The sequence below is a fragment of the Leptonychotes weddellii genome, chromosome 14 (assembly GCF_054177405.1).
Source record: "Leptonychotes weddellii isolate Sample4059 chromosome 14, ASM5417740v2, whole genome shotgun sequence".
In the NCBI taxonomy this organism is placed as follows: Eukaryota; Metazoa; Chordata; class Mammalia; order Carnivora; family Phocidae; genus Leptonychotes; species Leptonychotes weddellii.
This window is the reverse complement of record NC_138382.1, coordinates 75,450,568-75,467,434: the sequence shown is the minus strand read 5'-3', so window position 1 is coordinate 75,467,434 and position 16,867 is coordinate 75,450,568. Positions and strand designations below refer to the sequence as shown.

The window sequence follows — 16,867 nt, the reverse complement described above, 5'->3', positions numbered from 1 at the left end:
CTTTGGGGGTCAGCCAGGCCAGGATTTGGTTCTTGGCTGTCTTCTTGCTAGCTGAGTGACCTTTGGCAAATCAATTTCTCTGCATCTGTTGTCTCCTCTGCAAAATGGAAATGGAAGTGTCTACCTCACAGTGTTGTTTTGGAGATCAAGTGAGATAATGTGAATAACGTGTACAGCAAAGTGTTTGGCAAAATTAATATTGAATAATTCATTTATAACTTCTATCATCAGAGAAAAATACGTTTCAAGACAAAACTTGTTTGGAAAGAAACCCTCATTGACAAAGGCAGTGGAGTGTTCAGAACCAGGGCAGGGCACAGAGTAACCAGCATTCAAGTTTTCCCAGGAAAGATGCTTCTGGTTGCAAGTATCAGGAACTCCCTCATCAAGCTTAAGCCCTAAATGACAATTGGTTATGAGAACCCCAGGTGTCTTACAGAATCCGGATTGAGAAATGCCACCGTTAATGCTACCAGCACCCGGGTGCCTGATTGGCTCAGTTGGTTGTCTGACTCTTGATCTCAGTTCAGGTCTTGATCTTGGAACCTGAGTTCAGGCCCTGCCATTGGGCTCTGCAATGGGCATGGAGTCTCCTTAAAAAAACAAAAAAACCCACAAAACACGCCATCAGCACCACGGTTCCTACCAGGATGGGCACTGGGATTCTAAACCTAAAACCCACTCTTTCCCCCTTCCTCCTGCCTCTTTCTTCTCTCTCTGCTTTCTGCACGACCGGGCATCCTATCTGGCCCAAGTGTACCTGTCCTCGCTTCTGGCTATTTGTATCCGCCCAGTTCCTGGGAGTGAGATTCTGATTGGTCCAGCTTAGGTCAGGTGTCCAGTCATGATCCAATGAACTCTGACTGAGGGGGCGGAGTCACTGTGCAGACATGGCCACTTTGGGTTGGTGGAGGAGCAGTAGCGGGAACCTTGTAGGCCAAGTGGCCTCCCCCGAGAGTGTCCGCTAAAGTTTTGTGCCTGTCCTTTTCTGTTCTCTGCCAGGCTTTTCTTCTTACTGGGGGCCCCTCCTCCTCCACAATTTAGGGTACTTAAGGCTACTGTGCTGTGGTGGGGGAGCCTCGTGTGGTCGGTCGTGGCCGCCATTCCCAATTCTCTGTGGGCAGTGGTAGGACAGCTCTCCTGCATGTCACCCAAACTCTCCTTGGTTCCCCTGTGACACGGCACGGGGCCACAGTCGGTGACAAAATGCCAGGCCGACCCAGGGGGGCATATCTGGATTCCCTGGTTTTCGCTGGGGGAGAGAGCCTCCGATCCTTCCAGAGAAACAGGTTCCTGGGCAAAAGGTGACTTTGGCAGCGCTTAAATCAGAAAACACCAAGGTTGGACTAAGAGGAGCATGACTGACACACACCCACACCCACACACACACAAACGCGCGCGCACGCGTCCCCCCCAACACCCTCTCTGCAGAAATAAACAGAAGACTCATGTATCTTTTTTTAATTGTCATTTTACATCTCCCCACAGCAGCTGCCTCCACCCTTCCCTCCGATGACCGCTTCGGCAGGCTACAGGGGAGCAGGGAACAAAGCTCGGGCCTGGTAGCCCCACCAGGCTGCCAGCCTGGGAGAACAAGTCACAATTACAAATTATCACAACAATTAGCGCCTGTACTTGGGAGATGGGCAAATGAGGAGGCCCAGCTCCTCGTTGTCAGCCTGTCTATTTGGCAGTGACCTTGCTCTGGAGGCGATGATATTCCTTCAGCCTGTAAACCAGATTGAAAACAAAGAAAAATGTAAATTAACAATAACAACATGCACTCCATTCAATTAATTCAGGCAGAACCTGGGTGGCGGGGGCAGCTGTTAGTTAAGATGTGTGTGAAGTTGTCTTTTTTCTCCCCCTCTGTTCCCAGTCCTGCCCTGGCCCCTCCTGCCCTCCAATCAGGATAATGTAATTAATTTATCTTTGGGGGAAAACATTGCTTGGCATTGTTGAAGACAAAGCATTTAACTGGCAATGGGAGAAATGAAGAGGCCATTATGAAAACCCGATGTGTTTGGAGCCATTTAAAAGGGTTTATAGTCATAAAATACAGAGGGCGAAGGAGGCGGGAGGGGGGGATGTGGACATGATTGTTGGAGTGGAGAGCACCCCGGGAAGGTCAGCCGGATTCAGCGTCTCTCCCAGTCTCTCGGCTCCAGGGACAAGAGCCTGGCGTTGGGAGAAAATGGTGGCTCTGTGCCCAGGACATGTGTCAGGGAGACAAGAGAGACTCGTGCCTTCTTCCCAATGCCAAGCCGGGAGAGAAGGAAGCTGGTGACGCAGAACTGGGAGTTGGACAGACACACCTTCTGGACTTAGGTCCACAGCTTCCTAGCTGTGTGACTGTGGATGGCTTACTTAACCACTCTGGGCCTGTTCCTGGAGTTGCAAATTTGTGTTAAGAATGCAATGGGACGACCCAGGAGAGTGCCTGGAAGAGTGTATGGTAGCTGCTGGTAATAAATGACCCTGCTTGCCTTTGTGCGTGCCCCTCCCCTCCCCGGGCTACACCCGGGCTGAGCCCGTGAGCTCTTCCTGCAGGCCAGGGTCTGGGCTGAGTGCTTGATTTCCTGGGACTCATGCAAACTTATGCCACACCTGTGAGGTGGCTATGGTCAATATCCCCATTTGTGTTCCCAGGGATCCAGAAGGGATCGGAGGACCATCCTGCAGAGCCAGGATCTGAACCCAAGTCTGAGTGGCTTCAGTTGATGCATGCTATCCCACTAGGCCATGGGCATCCACGTGGCTAGGATGGTTTCCAGCCAGACCTGCAGCTCAGGTCTGGTGACAGGTAGGCACCAGGTGCCTTCTGGCCCGGTGACTTTCTGAGGTTCCCTTCTACCTCTGGGCCATTTGCCTTTCTAACCTGCCCAGGAAAGGGACTCCTAGTGGAGTCCTTCTTGCAGCTGGAGAGGGTGGGAGTGAGTGAGGCAAAGGGTAGGACCCAGAAACAGGGGACCCAAGCACCCAGGGCCCTGTGTGGCTTCCGGCTATGCCTTCTGCCCCTTTGAGAATAGGAGCAGGCTGGGCCCAAAGCAGGCACTGAAGATGTTGTGGGCAGAGGGACGGGAAGATGGGGCTTCTCTAGGACAGGCCAGTGGTCGGAGCAGCTGAGGTCCCATCAGAGCCTGCTGCCCACACCTGGGGGGTCCGAAGACCCATCAGGGCCCAGAGCTGCTCACCTGAGGGAGTTGATATTGATGAACCCAGTGGCATCGACTGGCTCATAATCACCCTGCACGTTCATGCTGCAAAGAGAGAGTGAAAGGCTATCAGCACGCCCCCAGGCCTCACTTCCGACGTCGGGGCTCTCTGGGGCTAGGGATGACAGCTCAGGCTCGCAGGTAGCCGGGTTGGCCCACACTTTGGCTTCTCATTGCGTTTCTGTCCAATTCAGGAGCCCTACTATGGGCCAGGCACCGTGTCCAGGGCCAGATAGCAGGAGTCTCAGCCCTGCTACGGGAATGGGACAGGTAGGGTCCCGGCTCGGCCAGTGCCAGCCGGCGAAGTCCTCCGACGAACCAGAGAACTGCGTTTGTAAGCCGAGGACACATCCGTGAGCCAGCTCTGCCCTCAGGGCTGGGGTTGGGGGGGGGTGGGGGGGGCTCTGAGAGAAATCTCCAGCAACAGCTGATGGCATCCAGTGGCCCGAAGGCCCGGGAGGCCACGGGGTGCACCCGGGACAGCCTCGGACTCGTGACAGCGCCCCCGGCACTGAGATCCATCCACAAACCTGGCACCTGCCCCACGCCGGCTGGCCCCGAGAAGGGCCTGCTCAGCCGCCACTGTTATAAACGTTTCCCCCATCCACAGCTGCCATCTTCCAAATTCGACAGCCTTCATCTTCTGGGCTGTTTTCACTTAGCTATTCTTCGAGGAACCCTTCCCAACCACAGTCCTCCCAGCCGGGGCTACAGCCGAGCTCTGCCACCCCGCCCCGCCGCAGAGCTTAGGGTACCCATTTCCACTCGGTGAGCTTCAGGCTTTCACTTGTCAAATGGGCCTCTCAGTGTTATCACTGACTCCACGGGAACTGATGCGGCTGCCACACCATGACTTGTGTCATTCATTCACTCATTCATTTATTCAGGCATTTATTAGGCACGTATGGTCTGCAGGTGCTGGGGAAATAGGAGCAAGAAGGGAACAGGGCCCACGGTATGTGGGTGGGGCAGCAGACGTCAGCAATCAATCACCCATCTGCCTTAATCACAGCTGGGATAAGCTCTTTGAGGACAAGTTCAGGGCATTGTGGTCTCAGATCTGGCTCCGCACGGCCACCCTCCAAGCCTCTGGCGGGGAGGGGGTCCCTTCTCTGTTTCTCACGCGTCCTACTCTGAATCAGCCCCTTGTCCTCCTGTCTCCAGAACTCCAGCCTCAGGACAAAGCAGTCTCAAGGTTCTCGATGACAAGGAGGCGGCCTGTCCCCTCAGGAGCCTTCTCCGGAGAGGTGAGATTGGGGAGGAGGAGGGCAGAAGGGAATCTGCTATTTTTCTTCCCCCCCCTGAGACCCTAAGGCTGTGCCTCTGGCTGGCTCTTTGTGGATTGTGGACTTTTGACAACAAGTAGGGTGTCTGCGCTCAGCTGTCCTGCAACTTGTTCAGGACCGTGGGCTCTGTTGCCCTACCCCCACCATGCCCCGGCCCTGACCTTCATGGGCCCAGGAAGCTGCACATGAACTCCCACACTCCCACCCCTTCTTTCCTCCTCCCCACCTCTGCTGGCCCCTCTAGGTCTCAGGTGGCGCAAGCCACCAGGAGCAGACCAGCAAGTCCCCTGTAAGGGGGAAGATGTCGGACCTCAGAAAGGCTGCCTCTTGGCACCCCTCACTGGGCAGAGAACAAGCTGGACCAAACTAAAGCATCAGGCTCTGCAGCTCCCTTTTACAGACCTTGTTCTGGATGAGAAAGCTTACCCCGCCCCACACAAATCAAATCCTGGAACACACTGCCACTGTCTGAATCACCCGTCCCCTTTGGAAGGACCCCTGTGCTCCGCTCAGGGAGAAGCCAGGGTTCAGAGCCCCTTCCAGCTCCCCTCCACGTGCGTCTGCCTTTTCATCACCACTTCGCACGTGTCAAAACAAACTTTCCTGCTCCCCTCCCAGGACGCCGCAGCAGCCCCGGTAAAGAGAGGCCCACGTCCGGGGACACACTTGTCCCGCGCTCGAGGCTGCAGAAGAGTTCCCAGAGGTGTTTCTCGGGAGCTGAAAAACCTCTTTTTAAAATTGTGGTTTGGGGTGGTGGTGGGGGGGGTGGGTGGAAAAAGAGTTTACAATGATTTTTTTTTTTTGTACCTCCCCTGACGGTCTACAGAAAACCTCTGTGCTTTTATTTTTGTTCATTCGAGTGGCTCTGACCTGCTCTATAATTACATTACTTTCTACCTACTGTGCCACGGCATTTCCAGTTCTGCTACCGCTCACGGCTTCCTCGCTGGTCCCTGTGAGGCTGTCACTCAAGGGCTTTCAAGTCAGCGATGTAGAAATCAAAAAGAAAGGGGAAATGGTCGGAGACACAGTGAGAATAAATGCGCCTGCTTTTCTCTCTTTTTTTCCTTCCCCTTTTTACTTTCTTCATTTAATCTCCCTGAGTGAGGCTGTAAGGTTTAATGAAGGGTTGGGCAGATTATTAGAGGCTGCTGATTCGGAGGGGGAGGGAAGAAAGAGCCAGAGAGAGAGAAAGAGAGAAGATAATTTGACATTTACCCCGACTGATCTAAACTGATTCGGTTATATTTATGGCTTATAAAGTGTTTAGAAAGATGGAAGGGGGGAGAAGCTCAACGCGGCGAGGAGACGGGAAAGAGGGAAATAATATTGACCGCCAAACAAAACTCGCACGCTAATTCCCAACAGGCCTCCGCCGGGGCTAAGCTGGGCCTGGGACTTGAGTCAGGTGGGGCTGTCGGTCCCCACCTCTTGTGTGGCCAAGTGACCTCCAAAGGGGATGCCTTGATCCTCCATGGAGGCCACAGTCTCATGCACAAGTTTAGGTGCAGCTCAAGAGTCAAGGCTGCCTCTGACCCAGCCCGCCAGGGCGCAGCGGCCTGTCCCGGGGCCGCGGCAGCACCCTCGGCGTGGCCTCAACACCCCTCCCTGTCTCCCGCCCCGGCTCACTCTGACCCTCCCCTCCCTGGCCAGTTTCCTCCTGGCCTCGGAAAACCTCGAGATGTCTGCCACTCTGCCTTGTCTTCCACCAACTTCCTCCTCAATTCTAGTCTCTTGTGTCCAAGGGCTGACCGGACACTCTCCTGGTCTGTCTCCAAGATGGCTCACCCTCAAGGTGTCTGAGCCCAGATGTAGGATCTTCCTTCAAGAATCCCCTCAATTCAAGAATTGCCACCCACGTGTGCCCAGCTGCTCATGCCAGGCAATTCTATACCTCTTCATCTCCCTCCACATCCAAGCCCTTTCCATTCTTAATGTCTTAACCATTTGTCAAATCCTTCTGTTCCTCTCAATCCCACCTCACCCAAATCTATTCTCCAGAGCAGCCAGAAGGACCCCCGAAAGAAAAAGGTCTGATGGCTCCTTCCCTTTAAGATCTGGCTCCGGGACCCTCACGCTCTGGCCCCTGGCTCCCAGTGTTCTTGTAGTGCCTGGAATGTTCTGGACTCTTCCAAGGCCCAGAACCTCTGCCCGTGACCGTGTCCCTGGAAACTTCGCTGCTCCCTCTCCACCTGGTTAGCTCCTGTCCTTTGGAGGCCAGCTCAAAGGTGACTTCCTCAGGGAAGTTTCTCCATACTCATTACTATACCCAGCCAGACTATCCTGCACCTCCTCACAGCCCGACACTTGCCTAAGTCTACGTTCAGGTGATCATTTGATTGGTGCCTTTGGAAGGTCCACAGGGGTAGAGGTAGCGTCGGTTCTCTTCACGACTGTCTCCTCCCCCCTGCCCCATACATGCTTAGGCGCATCTTTGTTGAGAAAGCTGGTCAGAAGGGACAGTGGCCATGAAGGTCTGCTCCCCGGCCGGGGGGGCCAGTGTGGGGGCACCTACCTCACCAGCTCCTCGTTGTAGAGGGACAGCGGGGACTCCCGGCCGAGGATGTACACCTGGCCCTTAAAGACAGACACCTGTACTTTCCCTTCCACACGCTCCTGGGACTTGGCGATGCAGTGGCGGACAAATTCACACTCTGGGCTGTGCCAGAAACCTGTAGGAAGGAAACAGTGAGGGCGCTAGGGAGGCCCACTGTGCTGGGGCCTAGGATTGGGAGTATAGGGAGGGCACCCCGAGCCGCAGTCCATCATGGCGGACCTTGGGGGGAGGGTCTTGCATCAGCTGCCTCAAGGAGCCCGCGTCCCTGTCCTGTGATCTTGCAGGTCTCTTGTGGGTAGGGAGGGGCCCTCCCTGCCCTAGCAAACAGTCACCTCCCAAGGATCAGGAGGAGGGGAGCTAACCCTCTGCCTCATGCCAGATATTCAGCGCAATGGGCCAGGCCCTGGGAACACTGCCGGGAAGGAACGCTGTCCCTTGCCCACAGGGAGCTCAGTCTCCTGAGGATGGCAGACAGCTGTGGGGCAGGAGACCTCAGGTAAGACTCAGACAAGTGTGAGCCTGGGCTGAGCGACAGGAGCACCCAGCAGGGGCAGCTGGGTAGTGGCTCGGAGTCAGAAAGACCATGTGCTTGTGGCCTTCACCACTCTGTGCCTCTGATTCCCCATCTACTGAGTGGGAATGACACAGTACCCCCTCCCAGGACCAGTGGGCTTATTGCGTGTGGAGGCCCCGGGTGTCCACATGCTGGCGTCCCGGCCAGGAGCCCGGAAGAGGCCCCCGTCCCCCCCCCCATCTCAGGCATCAGTAAACTGTCTACATGCTGCTAATATTTTCCTATGCAAATACTTGTATGTATGAAGCACAGGCTAAGCTCTTTGAATCGTCAGAAACAGCCTGTGAGAAAAACTCTCTTCACCTCTCTCTTTTCTGAGTGAGCAAGTAAGGCTCGGGGAAGTTGAAGTTTCTCCAAGATCACACACAGGCTGCAGTGAGGGGCCTGGGGCCGGACCTACGGTAGGACAGCTCTGCCTCATATGATAATCTGGGAGTTTTCCTGTCTGTGGATGGAACATCCATCAGTATACAAGGTGCCTGGGAAATGTGCTACCCACCCCTCTTCAACCCCACTCTGTCCCCCAGAGGCCTCAGGCCAGGGAAGGCTGTGTGCTCAGTTCCCAGGCTGCCCCGGGGCTAGTACCTCGGCACCAACAGGCTCAGACGTGCAGACAGCCATCTCCTCTCTAGTCTCTGTGGAGGGCAGGCGGGCTGTGGCCAGGGTTGGGGGAGGGACAGCTCAAGGGGTAGGGTTTCCCTGAAACGGAGCCGGGAAGGTGAGCCCACCTGGGCAGCTGTGGGGCCAGATGGTGCGCGATCTCCTGCCCTGATAAAGGGCCAGGTCAGCCCCGGGTCTGTGGCTTTTGTTGGAGGCTGGGCCTCCAGGGGCACCTGCTGAGGCTCTCCGTGGGAAAGGGGAGCAGGCCTTCTCTGGGATAGGGTCCAGTGGCTTGCAGAGGTCAGGGAGGGCCGGGCAGGGAGAGAAAAGACTGGGCCACCCTCCGGCCACCTGTCATTTGGGTTTGCATCCTGCTCCACACTGACAGGCAACGTACCCGCTTTGTACCTGAGTTCCTCACTTGCACAATGAGATATTACCACTCTCCAGGGGGGTGTATGGATTCCCTGATGGGATGCAGGCCGAGCACTAAGCATTTTAAATTCGAGATCTGAATATGGCCTCCACCAGCCCTCCCTGTACACAGGGAGACAGGCACCCAGAGAGGTATCCCCAGCCACAGTGAGATCCTGAAAAGTGTTCCTGACCCCCACGGGAGGGGACACTGATGCCCCCCTCCCAACCCCCCACCGGCCATGCCTCAGTGGCTTGGCCCTCTTGCTAAGTCAGGATAATTAGACCATTAAGCTCTCAGGCTGGAAGACAGGGAGGAGATGGAGCCAGAGATTGGGGCGGGGGCAGAAACCCACGTGGGAGCACCTGGCCTGCGCTTTATCTCAGGATCTCCTACCTCCCCCGCATGGGGATCTTGCACTCAGATTTCTTTTCCCAGCAGACCCAGCCTGGGGCGAGGGACAGTGAGCCTGGCGTGCTGCATGGGTATCTCAGGTCTGGGGCTGGGCCATGCACTATGCTAATCGGGACAACAGCCCCCTGTATGAGCTGGGCATCTTACCCGTTCTCCTGCTGAAGAAACAGGCGAGGGAGAGGAGGTGAGCTCTGTGCCCTAAAGGAGAGGGAGGGGTCCCGAAGCTGGGGTCCTGCCAGGATGCCCTTGTGGGCTGGGTCCCACAGGGAAACTTGGGGATGGGGTGAGGAGAGGATGATGGACAGGGCATCTAGCAGTGGGGCTGAGGTAGAAGGGCTTCCTTGTGCCTCAGTCTCCCTATCTGTGTTTCTGAGGAAGCCCTGTATCACAGCAGTGTGGCAGGAAGAGACCTGGCCTGGTGCCCTTTATTTTACAGGAGGGGAAACTGAGGCTCAGGGTAAACAGACCTACTCAAGGTCATAAACCCAGCCGGAGGCAAGGCCCCAGGTCCCTGACTCTATCTTCGGAAACCACGCCAGGCATTTGTAGTTTATCGATCCACGCTGAAATCACATTCCTCTGTGCTCTAGATGCTTTACAAGTGTTTATGTAATTAGTCGTCATTATGTGACACGTACATTTATGATCCCCACCCTTCAGATGAGGAAACCGAGGCACAGGGAGGTTCAGTAACTTGCTTAAACCGCTCTGTAATGTTCATGTCTCCCTAACATGAGAAATCACATCAAAGAGCCCCTCCGAGTTGCTGCCCGAGGCCAAGGTGACATCTACAGGGGCCTGATGACATCAGGGGCACCCGGGAAGGCGAGTGTCAATAATCCTTTGAAACCTCCTAATTACTGTACTTCATTTGGGGATTTGAAGGGCTCGGTGAGTTAACAGAATAAGGATTCCACCCCAGCAGTCAGGGGTAGAGGCCCTGAGCCTGCGGGCCAAGCTGTGCCCCAGACACCGAGGGACCCCTTGATCTCCCTTTCCTAAGGGCCCCAGCCCACCTTCCCGCCCACCCTGGATCCGCTGGAGTGGCCGAGCACTTGGCCTCTGAAGCGGCCTGTCCTGGGCTCAAAGACCCCACTCATCAGCCGAGAAAGCTTGTTCTGTGTCCTGGCCTGCCTGGGGCTCAGTTTCTTCACCTTGGTGCAGCTAAGATTAGGTAATACCCTCGACTGCCCAGCTCAGGCTCCTGCAGCAAGAGAGGTGGAGGCCCCTCTATCGTGGGAGGGGAGGGCAGCTGGCGGCCTGCCCCAACTCGGCCTCCCTAGAGGAGCCTCTGAGCTAGCAGCCCAGGCCAGGTGCTCTCCCCTATGGGTCTGCCAGGCTTAATGACTCTCCTACTCTGTAACCAGAATCCACCTTTCTGCTGAAACCCCGCTGAGCAAGAGAGCCTGCAGGAGACAATGGTATTTAAACACCTGTCTGTACCTGGGGGCGGGGGGGGGGGATCCCAGCTTCAAAGCTGCCAGATACAATGGGAGGGAGAAATCACCCAGCCAATAACCACCGAGTGCCCTTGAAATCCCGAGATGAGTTACAGTGATTTGGAGCTTTCAAAGGGAATAAAACCTCTGAGGGGAGGAGGAGGGGATGAGGCGAGGGCAGTGGAGGCTTATCCCAGGTACGGATTATTAATATGCACTTTGCCGGGTCCCCCTGATGTCCAGGCCCCCGCAGTTGTCAACCCCGCCTAGGGCGGCAGCCTGTCCCCAACCACAGCTCAGAGGGACCGTTTGATGTACCTTCTCACGTTATAGAGCAGGGTCAGCAAACATTTTCAGGAAAGGGCCAGTTAGTAAATATTTTAGGCTCTGCAGGTCACGTGCTCTCTCTCACAGATGACTCAACCCTGCCCTGGCACTCGGAAGTGACCACAGACAACATGTAAGCCAGTGCACGTGGCCGTGCCCAAATGCCATTTATGGGCACTGGAATTTGAATTTCCTAGAATTCTCAGGGGACGTGAAATAGTATTAATAAACAGTTTTTTTCTCCCCAACCATTTCAAAAATGTGTAAAAAACTAGGCTTCACTCATGGGCTGAACAGAATCGGGCCATGGGCTGGATCTGGGGACCCCTGTTACACGGTGTGAGGGATGGGATTGCAGTCAGGAGGCCTGGATTCCAGCTCTGTGACAGATAAGGCACCGAGTCTCACCTGGAACGTGGTCCCCCGCCCGCCCCCCATACCATGTGCTAATGTCATCCCGTGCACGGGCTCCCTCTGGCTCGGGCAATGCCCAGGCCTGGGGCCAAGTTCTTGGTCAAGGCAGACTTTCCCTTGCTTGTGGCAGCTCCAGGTTCTGCCTGGTCACAGCCCAGCCTGGGGTCAAACCCAGCTAGGCCACTTCCGGTTGTGTAACTTTGTACAAGGTCCTTTTGCCCTGAGACTCTGTTTCCTCATCTGTAAGAGGAGCTGGCTGCACCTCTCCTTGGGACGCTGGGAGGAGCCCCCAGGATGGCTCGTGTCCCCACCTGGCACGTGCTGGGTAGAAGCCGGCCACCCTAGGGATGACACTACCGAAGTTGTGCAAATCCCAGGTGCGGAGGCAGCTGGCCATCTTGGGGGGGGTCCCTCAACACCCCATGAACAAGGCAGGTGTCGGCACCCCCCACCCCCTCGCTTTGTCCCCTGCCCTCGCTCAACCCCCGTCACCCTGACTCTTTCAGGCCCTCCTGAGGATGGTGGTGGGTGGGGCAGGACTGGAGGAGGGCGCTGTTCGCTTCGGGAGGGGGGTCTACGCACCCGTGTACACCAGCTCGGCAAATTTCAGGCCCAGGCCCTGTTTGATTTTGCGCACTTCGCGATCCATGGTGAAGGCCTCGATGTCTAAATGAGCGTGGTAAAGGATCGTCCCTGCTGGGGTCTCGTAGATACCTAGCCATTTTTCCAGGCAGGGGGAAAAGGAGAAAAAAGAGAGAAACGCATGAAACCCAAACTGTCAGCAAATGACAAAAAAAAAAAAATAATAATAATGACTCGTCTGACAGGAGACAAGCCGGTCGGACCCATTCACTCCCAGCTTGTTGCAAAATGCGCCTGTCATTATGCTCATGCTGGGGCCACGACAGTCCACTCTGCGGCTTGTGGAGAAAATGTCTGGATGCCCCCCTTTGAAGAGGCCCTCAGACGTTGGAAAATGACAGGGTTTCGGAGCGGCTCCCCCCTCCTTCCCAACGCGTGCCCACCGGCCCACGGTTGAAAACCTGTAATTAAACCAACTACGGTGGAGCCCAGGGCCCCAAATATCCCTTCCTCCCTTCCACTGGGGAGCCAGGGGAGGGGACAGCTGTGCACACACTTGCACACACGTGTGCACACGCGCATGCCACCTTCAGCCTGAGGCTCCCTCGCCGGCCACGTCTCTGCACATACGGCCTGATCTCTGGGGCGGCGGAGGGCATGGCGGTCTCCCGCACCGACCCCACGTGCAGGTGGGGAAACCGAGCCCGGGAGCAGACAGAACGTGCCCAGTGTGGAGCTGGGACCTGGATCGAGGCACAGAGTCCCTGACTGGTGCTATCTGCTGCCCCGTGGGTCAGCTGGCGATGGGGCCCAAACCCAGAAGGTCGTGGGAAGGTGGCCTTGCCCGAGCCCCCTCCCGATGACCTCAGGCCCCGTGTCTCCACCTCCTAAACAACCTGCTTGGAGCCGAGGGTCTCCAAAGTGACACCGGGGGGACTGCCCCTGAGCTGAGCATGGTCCTGGCTGGGAGGGAGGTCTGATTAGGAGTCCCACACTGGATTTGAGGACAGGAGGCCCCAGGAGGCAGGACTGCCCAAGCGCACGCGGCATGTCCAGGGAGCACGCTGAACTGACCACAGGCACACCTGCCCTGGGGAAGCAGCAAGAACGGACCCCCTCCCACCAACGCGACTCTGAAAGCTTCCTTTCTTCCCACCACGTAACGTTACAGCGTTGAGGGGGCACATTTAAAGGGATCCCGAACATTTACCACCGTCCTTCCACACTGGCTGCTTTAAAAATCAGAAAGGATCTGTGCGCCCGCGTTCTTGGCAGCACTATTCACAACAGCCGAAAGGCGGAGGCCACCACAATGCCCGTCGCCGGCTGAAGGGATAAACAAAATGTGGCATATACACACGGTGTAATATTATTCGGCCTTGAAGAGGGAGGGATTCTCGACACCTGCTACAGCGAGGATGTACCTAGAGAACAGAGAGCGGACGCGGGATGGTGGGTGCGGGGCGCGGGGAGGAGGGGGCAGAGGGAGGTTGTTGTTTGGGGGGCGGGCTACAGGGGGGCCTCTCAGTTTGGGAAGACAGAATTCCGGAGGTGGATGGGGATGACGGCTGCACAACAGTGTGAACGTTCTTTACTGCTCCTCAGCTGTCGGCTTCTCGGCTTCAAAATGGTTAAAACGGTAAATGTCATGTAGGTTTCTCCACAACTTAAAAAATGTTTTTAACCACCCGCCTCCCCCCGACCCCCCAAAATCAGAAAGGAGATTGTTTTCGAACTTGGAGCCCAAAGGCACCATGGGTGTGGCTGAGGGTGCCGTCACTAGTCATAAACGTCCCCCTCTAAAGAACCTTCTAGTCTTCGATCTTTCACTCTGGGAATCGGAAAAATGTCAGCTGCCAGGAGAGGACCTTTCAGACCACTGGTGCCCGGTTCTTCTAATTTTGAGCTGCAAACCCATTATTCAGTCTTTGGCAAAAGCCCAGCATACAGAAGAGAGAGCCCAGACCCCACTGGGGGGAGCAGAGGCCCCTCTGCAGACCCCAGGCTCCACCAAGAAGTCCTTAAAATGCCAGTGTGGCCCAACATTATTTTTACAGATGGGCAGACTGAAGCCCCGGGAAGGAAGTGACTTGCCCAAGGTCAATGGGAGCAGCATCTGGATCTCCCTTCTCTGCTCCAGATTGCTCCTCAGGTCCTTTGGCAAAGCGATCCTGTGCTTACCAGGGCATGGAAAGGAATGCAAATCTGGGGAGCCGTGGCTGTGGCCGAGGAAGAAAAGCCTGGGCTCTCACCCTGGCTCTGAGGTGTTCCCAAGCAAAAAAGAGCCTCTCTGGGAGGTGAGTCTCTTATTACAGCCCCCTGATATCCTGGTCTCGGGGGTGTGGGGGGGGGACATACTTGTCAAAGCCCCACCTGGAGACCAGATGCTGATATAATTACAACGTGCCACGAAAGAGCCTGTCCCATTTCACTAGTGTGGCTCTTGGGCAATTCTGCCGTCCTGATCCAGTTGTGACCTTCTGGGAGCAAATGGCCTCCCCAGCAGGAAAAACACCAATGTCCCAAGTTCATGCACCAGCCCCAAGCCCTGGAGCCCTGGAGTCCCAGGGTGATGTTCAGGCCCCGCTCGGCCTCCTTGTCTCTCTTGCAAACAGTTCAAACAGGCTCGACCATCCGTTTCTACCGAGCGGCTGGGAGCCCCAAACCAGAAAGGCTGTTGGAGGCGGAGATGGATGGATGGCTGAGAAAAGCCAAGAGCATGAAAACAGGGAGTCATGGAAAACCTGCAAAAACTCAGCACAGAAGTCAGGGCTCCTCCTGGGGGGGCAGTAAGGGGCCACAAACAAGTGGCTCCTGATGGCCCCAGGCCACGGAGGAAGGCCCAGTGGTTCAGCCATCTGTTTACAAAGACGTTTGCAGAACATTTAGAAATGTCTGCCTCCAGCACGGCAGACGTGACCATCATGTTAGAGGGCCAGTTTCAACTCTCCTAGAAACTTCATCACCGGGAGTGCAGGAATTCCCCAGAGCTACCTAAAGCAAGACACACGGACAGAAACTTACTGGTCTTTCACCCTGGCACATACTAAGAGCTTGCTATTTAGCAAATTGGAGACAGGCCTTCTAATGATTAGTTTTGCTACATTTCGGAAAAACCCCGAAGCTTTCCAAGGCTCTCCGTATATTGGCACAGACAGTCTCCGAGAGTGGAGCCCTCCTGCTTTCAGGTCCCAGGGAATCTGACCCCTTGCTTTTCTGTCTTCGGCTGGGCCAGGCACGGGGCACGGTCCAAGCTGTATTTGCAGGGCTGAGGCTGGGGACCAGAAGTCTCACGGAACAGACACCTTCACAGAGTTCCCAGCTCAGCTTTGCTGTGTGACCTTGGCCTACCTCAGTCACCTTCTGAGCCCCAGGCAAAGTGCTCTTCATTCTCACTTCCACGGAGACCTGCCTGGATGGTAAGTACCTGGACACACTGTCACCCCCATGTGGTGGGCATGCTGATGGCTTTGTCTCTTTAGAAGATCGGGGCCAGCTCCACAGCATCAATTCCCAGCAGCCCAGAGAAGGAACAACAATGGTTGTGTGCAGAGTGCCAGGAGGACCCTATACTTCCAGCCAGCAAGAGCCACGACCTGCCCAAGGGCCACCCGCTGCTGGCCCACGCTAGGACATCCCCAGGAAAGGAGCAGGGAGCGTCTGGTGGGCAGAGCTGCCCGCCCCTGAGCACTCAGAACCAGCCTCATGGCCGCCAACCCTCCCAGACGGCCACAGGAGGCGCCGAGGGCTAGAAGAAAAGCCACAGCCCTCAAACACACTGCACAATTAATGTTCCTGCTCCTTTTCTTAGGTGTTCAAGTTAATTGTGACTGATCAAAAAGCTGTTTTCAGGTCGCTGCTGTCATGTGTGTGTGTGTGTGCATGCGTGTGAGCATTTGAAAGTTCCCCCCTCTCCTCCCCGCAGGGGTAGGGGGTACAGATGATTTCTGTGTATTCCTTCTGGGAAAAAAAAAAAAGACTTAAAAAAAAAAACAGTGACAGAAACCTGATGCTAAAAGACTATGGATTTGGGGCTTTTGACAGTCGGCATACAAACCACCGTGCAAAAAGGAGGAGGAGATGACAGGTGAGTCTCGCTGTCGCGGTGGAAGAGACAACAGACATCTTCATAGTGACATGCACAGCGGCTCCAAGTGTCTATTTTCATCTCCCCGTGTTTACAGGAAAAAGACAGAGGTGTCAGTGGTTCTCTGCAGAGCAGCTTCAATCACACCATAATTACTGCCAAGGGGGGGATGGGGAAAAGGGCAAGGAGTTGGGGGGTGGGGGGGTGAGTGGACCAAGGAGGAAGAGGTGGGGACCAAAACATTGCTGCAGCTTAAATCCGTCTCCTCTGTTCCTGAGGCTGCCGGGTTAACCGGATGGTATGATTTGGCAGAACGGAGTGGGATCCGCCAATCTGCTGGGATCTGGGTCGGGGTGGGGTGGGCGTTAGGGCCGCTGGACCAGAGGCTCTGGTCCTTTGGGAAAGCAGTATCCAGAGGGAGATATCTGGAAAGGCCCGGAGAAGGGAGGTTGGCTGGAGCCCAAGGCCTCCCCTCTTGGGTACTAGGGCCAAGGATGGAGGCGGTTGCCATGGTGATGGGGAGGCAAGTCATGGTGGGTCTCTAGCCATCCTCTATGTTCCTGGTGCCCTGCAGGCCCAGCCCTGGGATCAGGGTGGGCCTCTGGGGGTACAGACATCTTTGTTTCATAGCTCTCCCTCTACTCTCCATCTGGAACATTCCATCTGAGCAGAGCCTCTGGGAGGCCTGGACAGGTGGGCAGGCAGGTGGGTAAATGGGCGGGCAGCCCTTGCTTCTTCTTAGCCAGAAAGTGGAGGAGTCAGGAGGAAGTGAGATAGGACGGGAGAGTGGGAGACAGATGGGAAGGGTGGAGGAGAGAGGGACAGGGAGGGAAGAGGAGAAGCAGGCAATGAGGAGGAGGGGGAGGGAGTCCGCCGAGGGAAGAGGCAGCGGCAGGCAGAGGTGAGACCGGCAGGGACAGGGCTGAGAGCTAAGGAGAGAGCCAAGCTGGCTAGAGA

At 55.8% G+C, this 16,867-nt stretch overlaps 1 protein-coding gene across 2 annotated transcripts in view; it reads right to left on the bottom strand.

The window, feature by feature from the left end:
- Positions 1-1,446: 1,446 nt before the first annotated feature.
- Positions 1,447-16,867, bottom strand: part of ASS1 (argininosuccinate synthase 1) — a 50,621-nt gene continuing 35,200 nt past the window's right edge. The window contains exons 13-16 of one of the 2 annotated variants that reach the window (XM_081803764.1): positions 11,824-11,955; positions 7,017-7,173; positions 3,195-3,260; positions 1,447-1,729 (exon numbers count right to left, since the gene is read on the bottom strand). In XM_081803764.1, the coding sequence (XP_081659890.1) occupies positions 1,684-1,729; positions 3,195-3,260; positions 7,017-7,173; positions 11,824-11,955 (401 nt within the window). In that variant the 3' untranslated portion in view covers positions 1,447-1,683. Of the gene's footprint in view, positions 1,730-3,194; positions 3,261-3,970; positions 4,134-7,016; positions 7,174-11,823; positions 11,956-16,867 lie in introns of those variants that run through there. The other variant, XR_014140199.1, reaches the window with a different exon arrangement.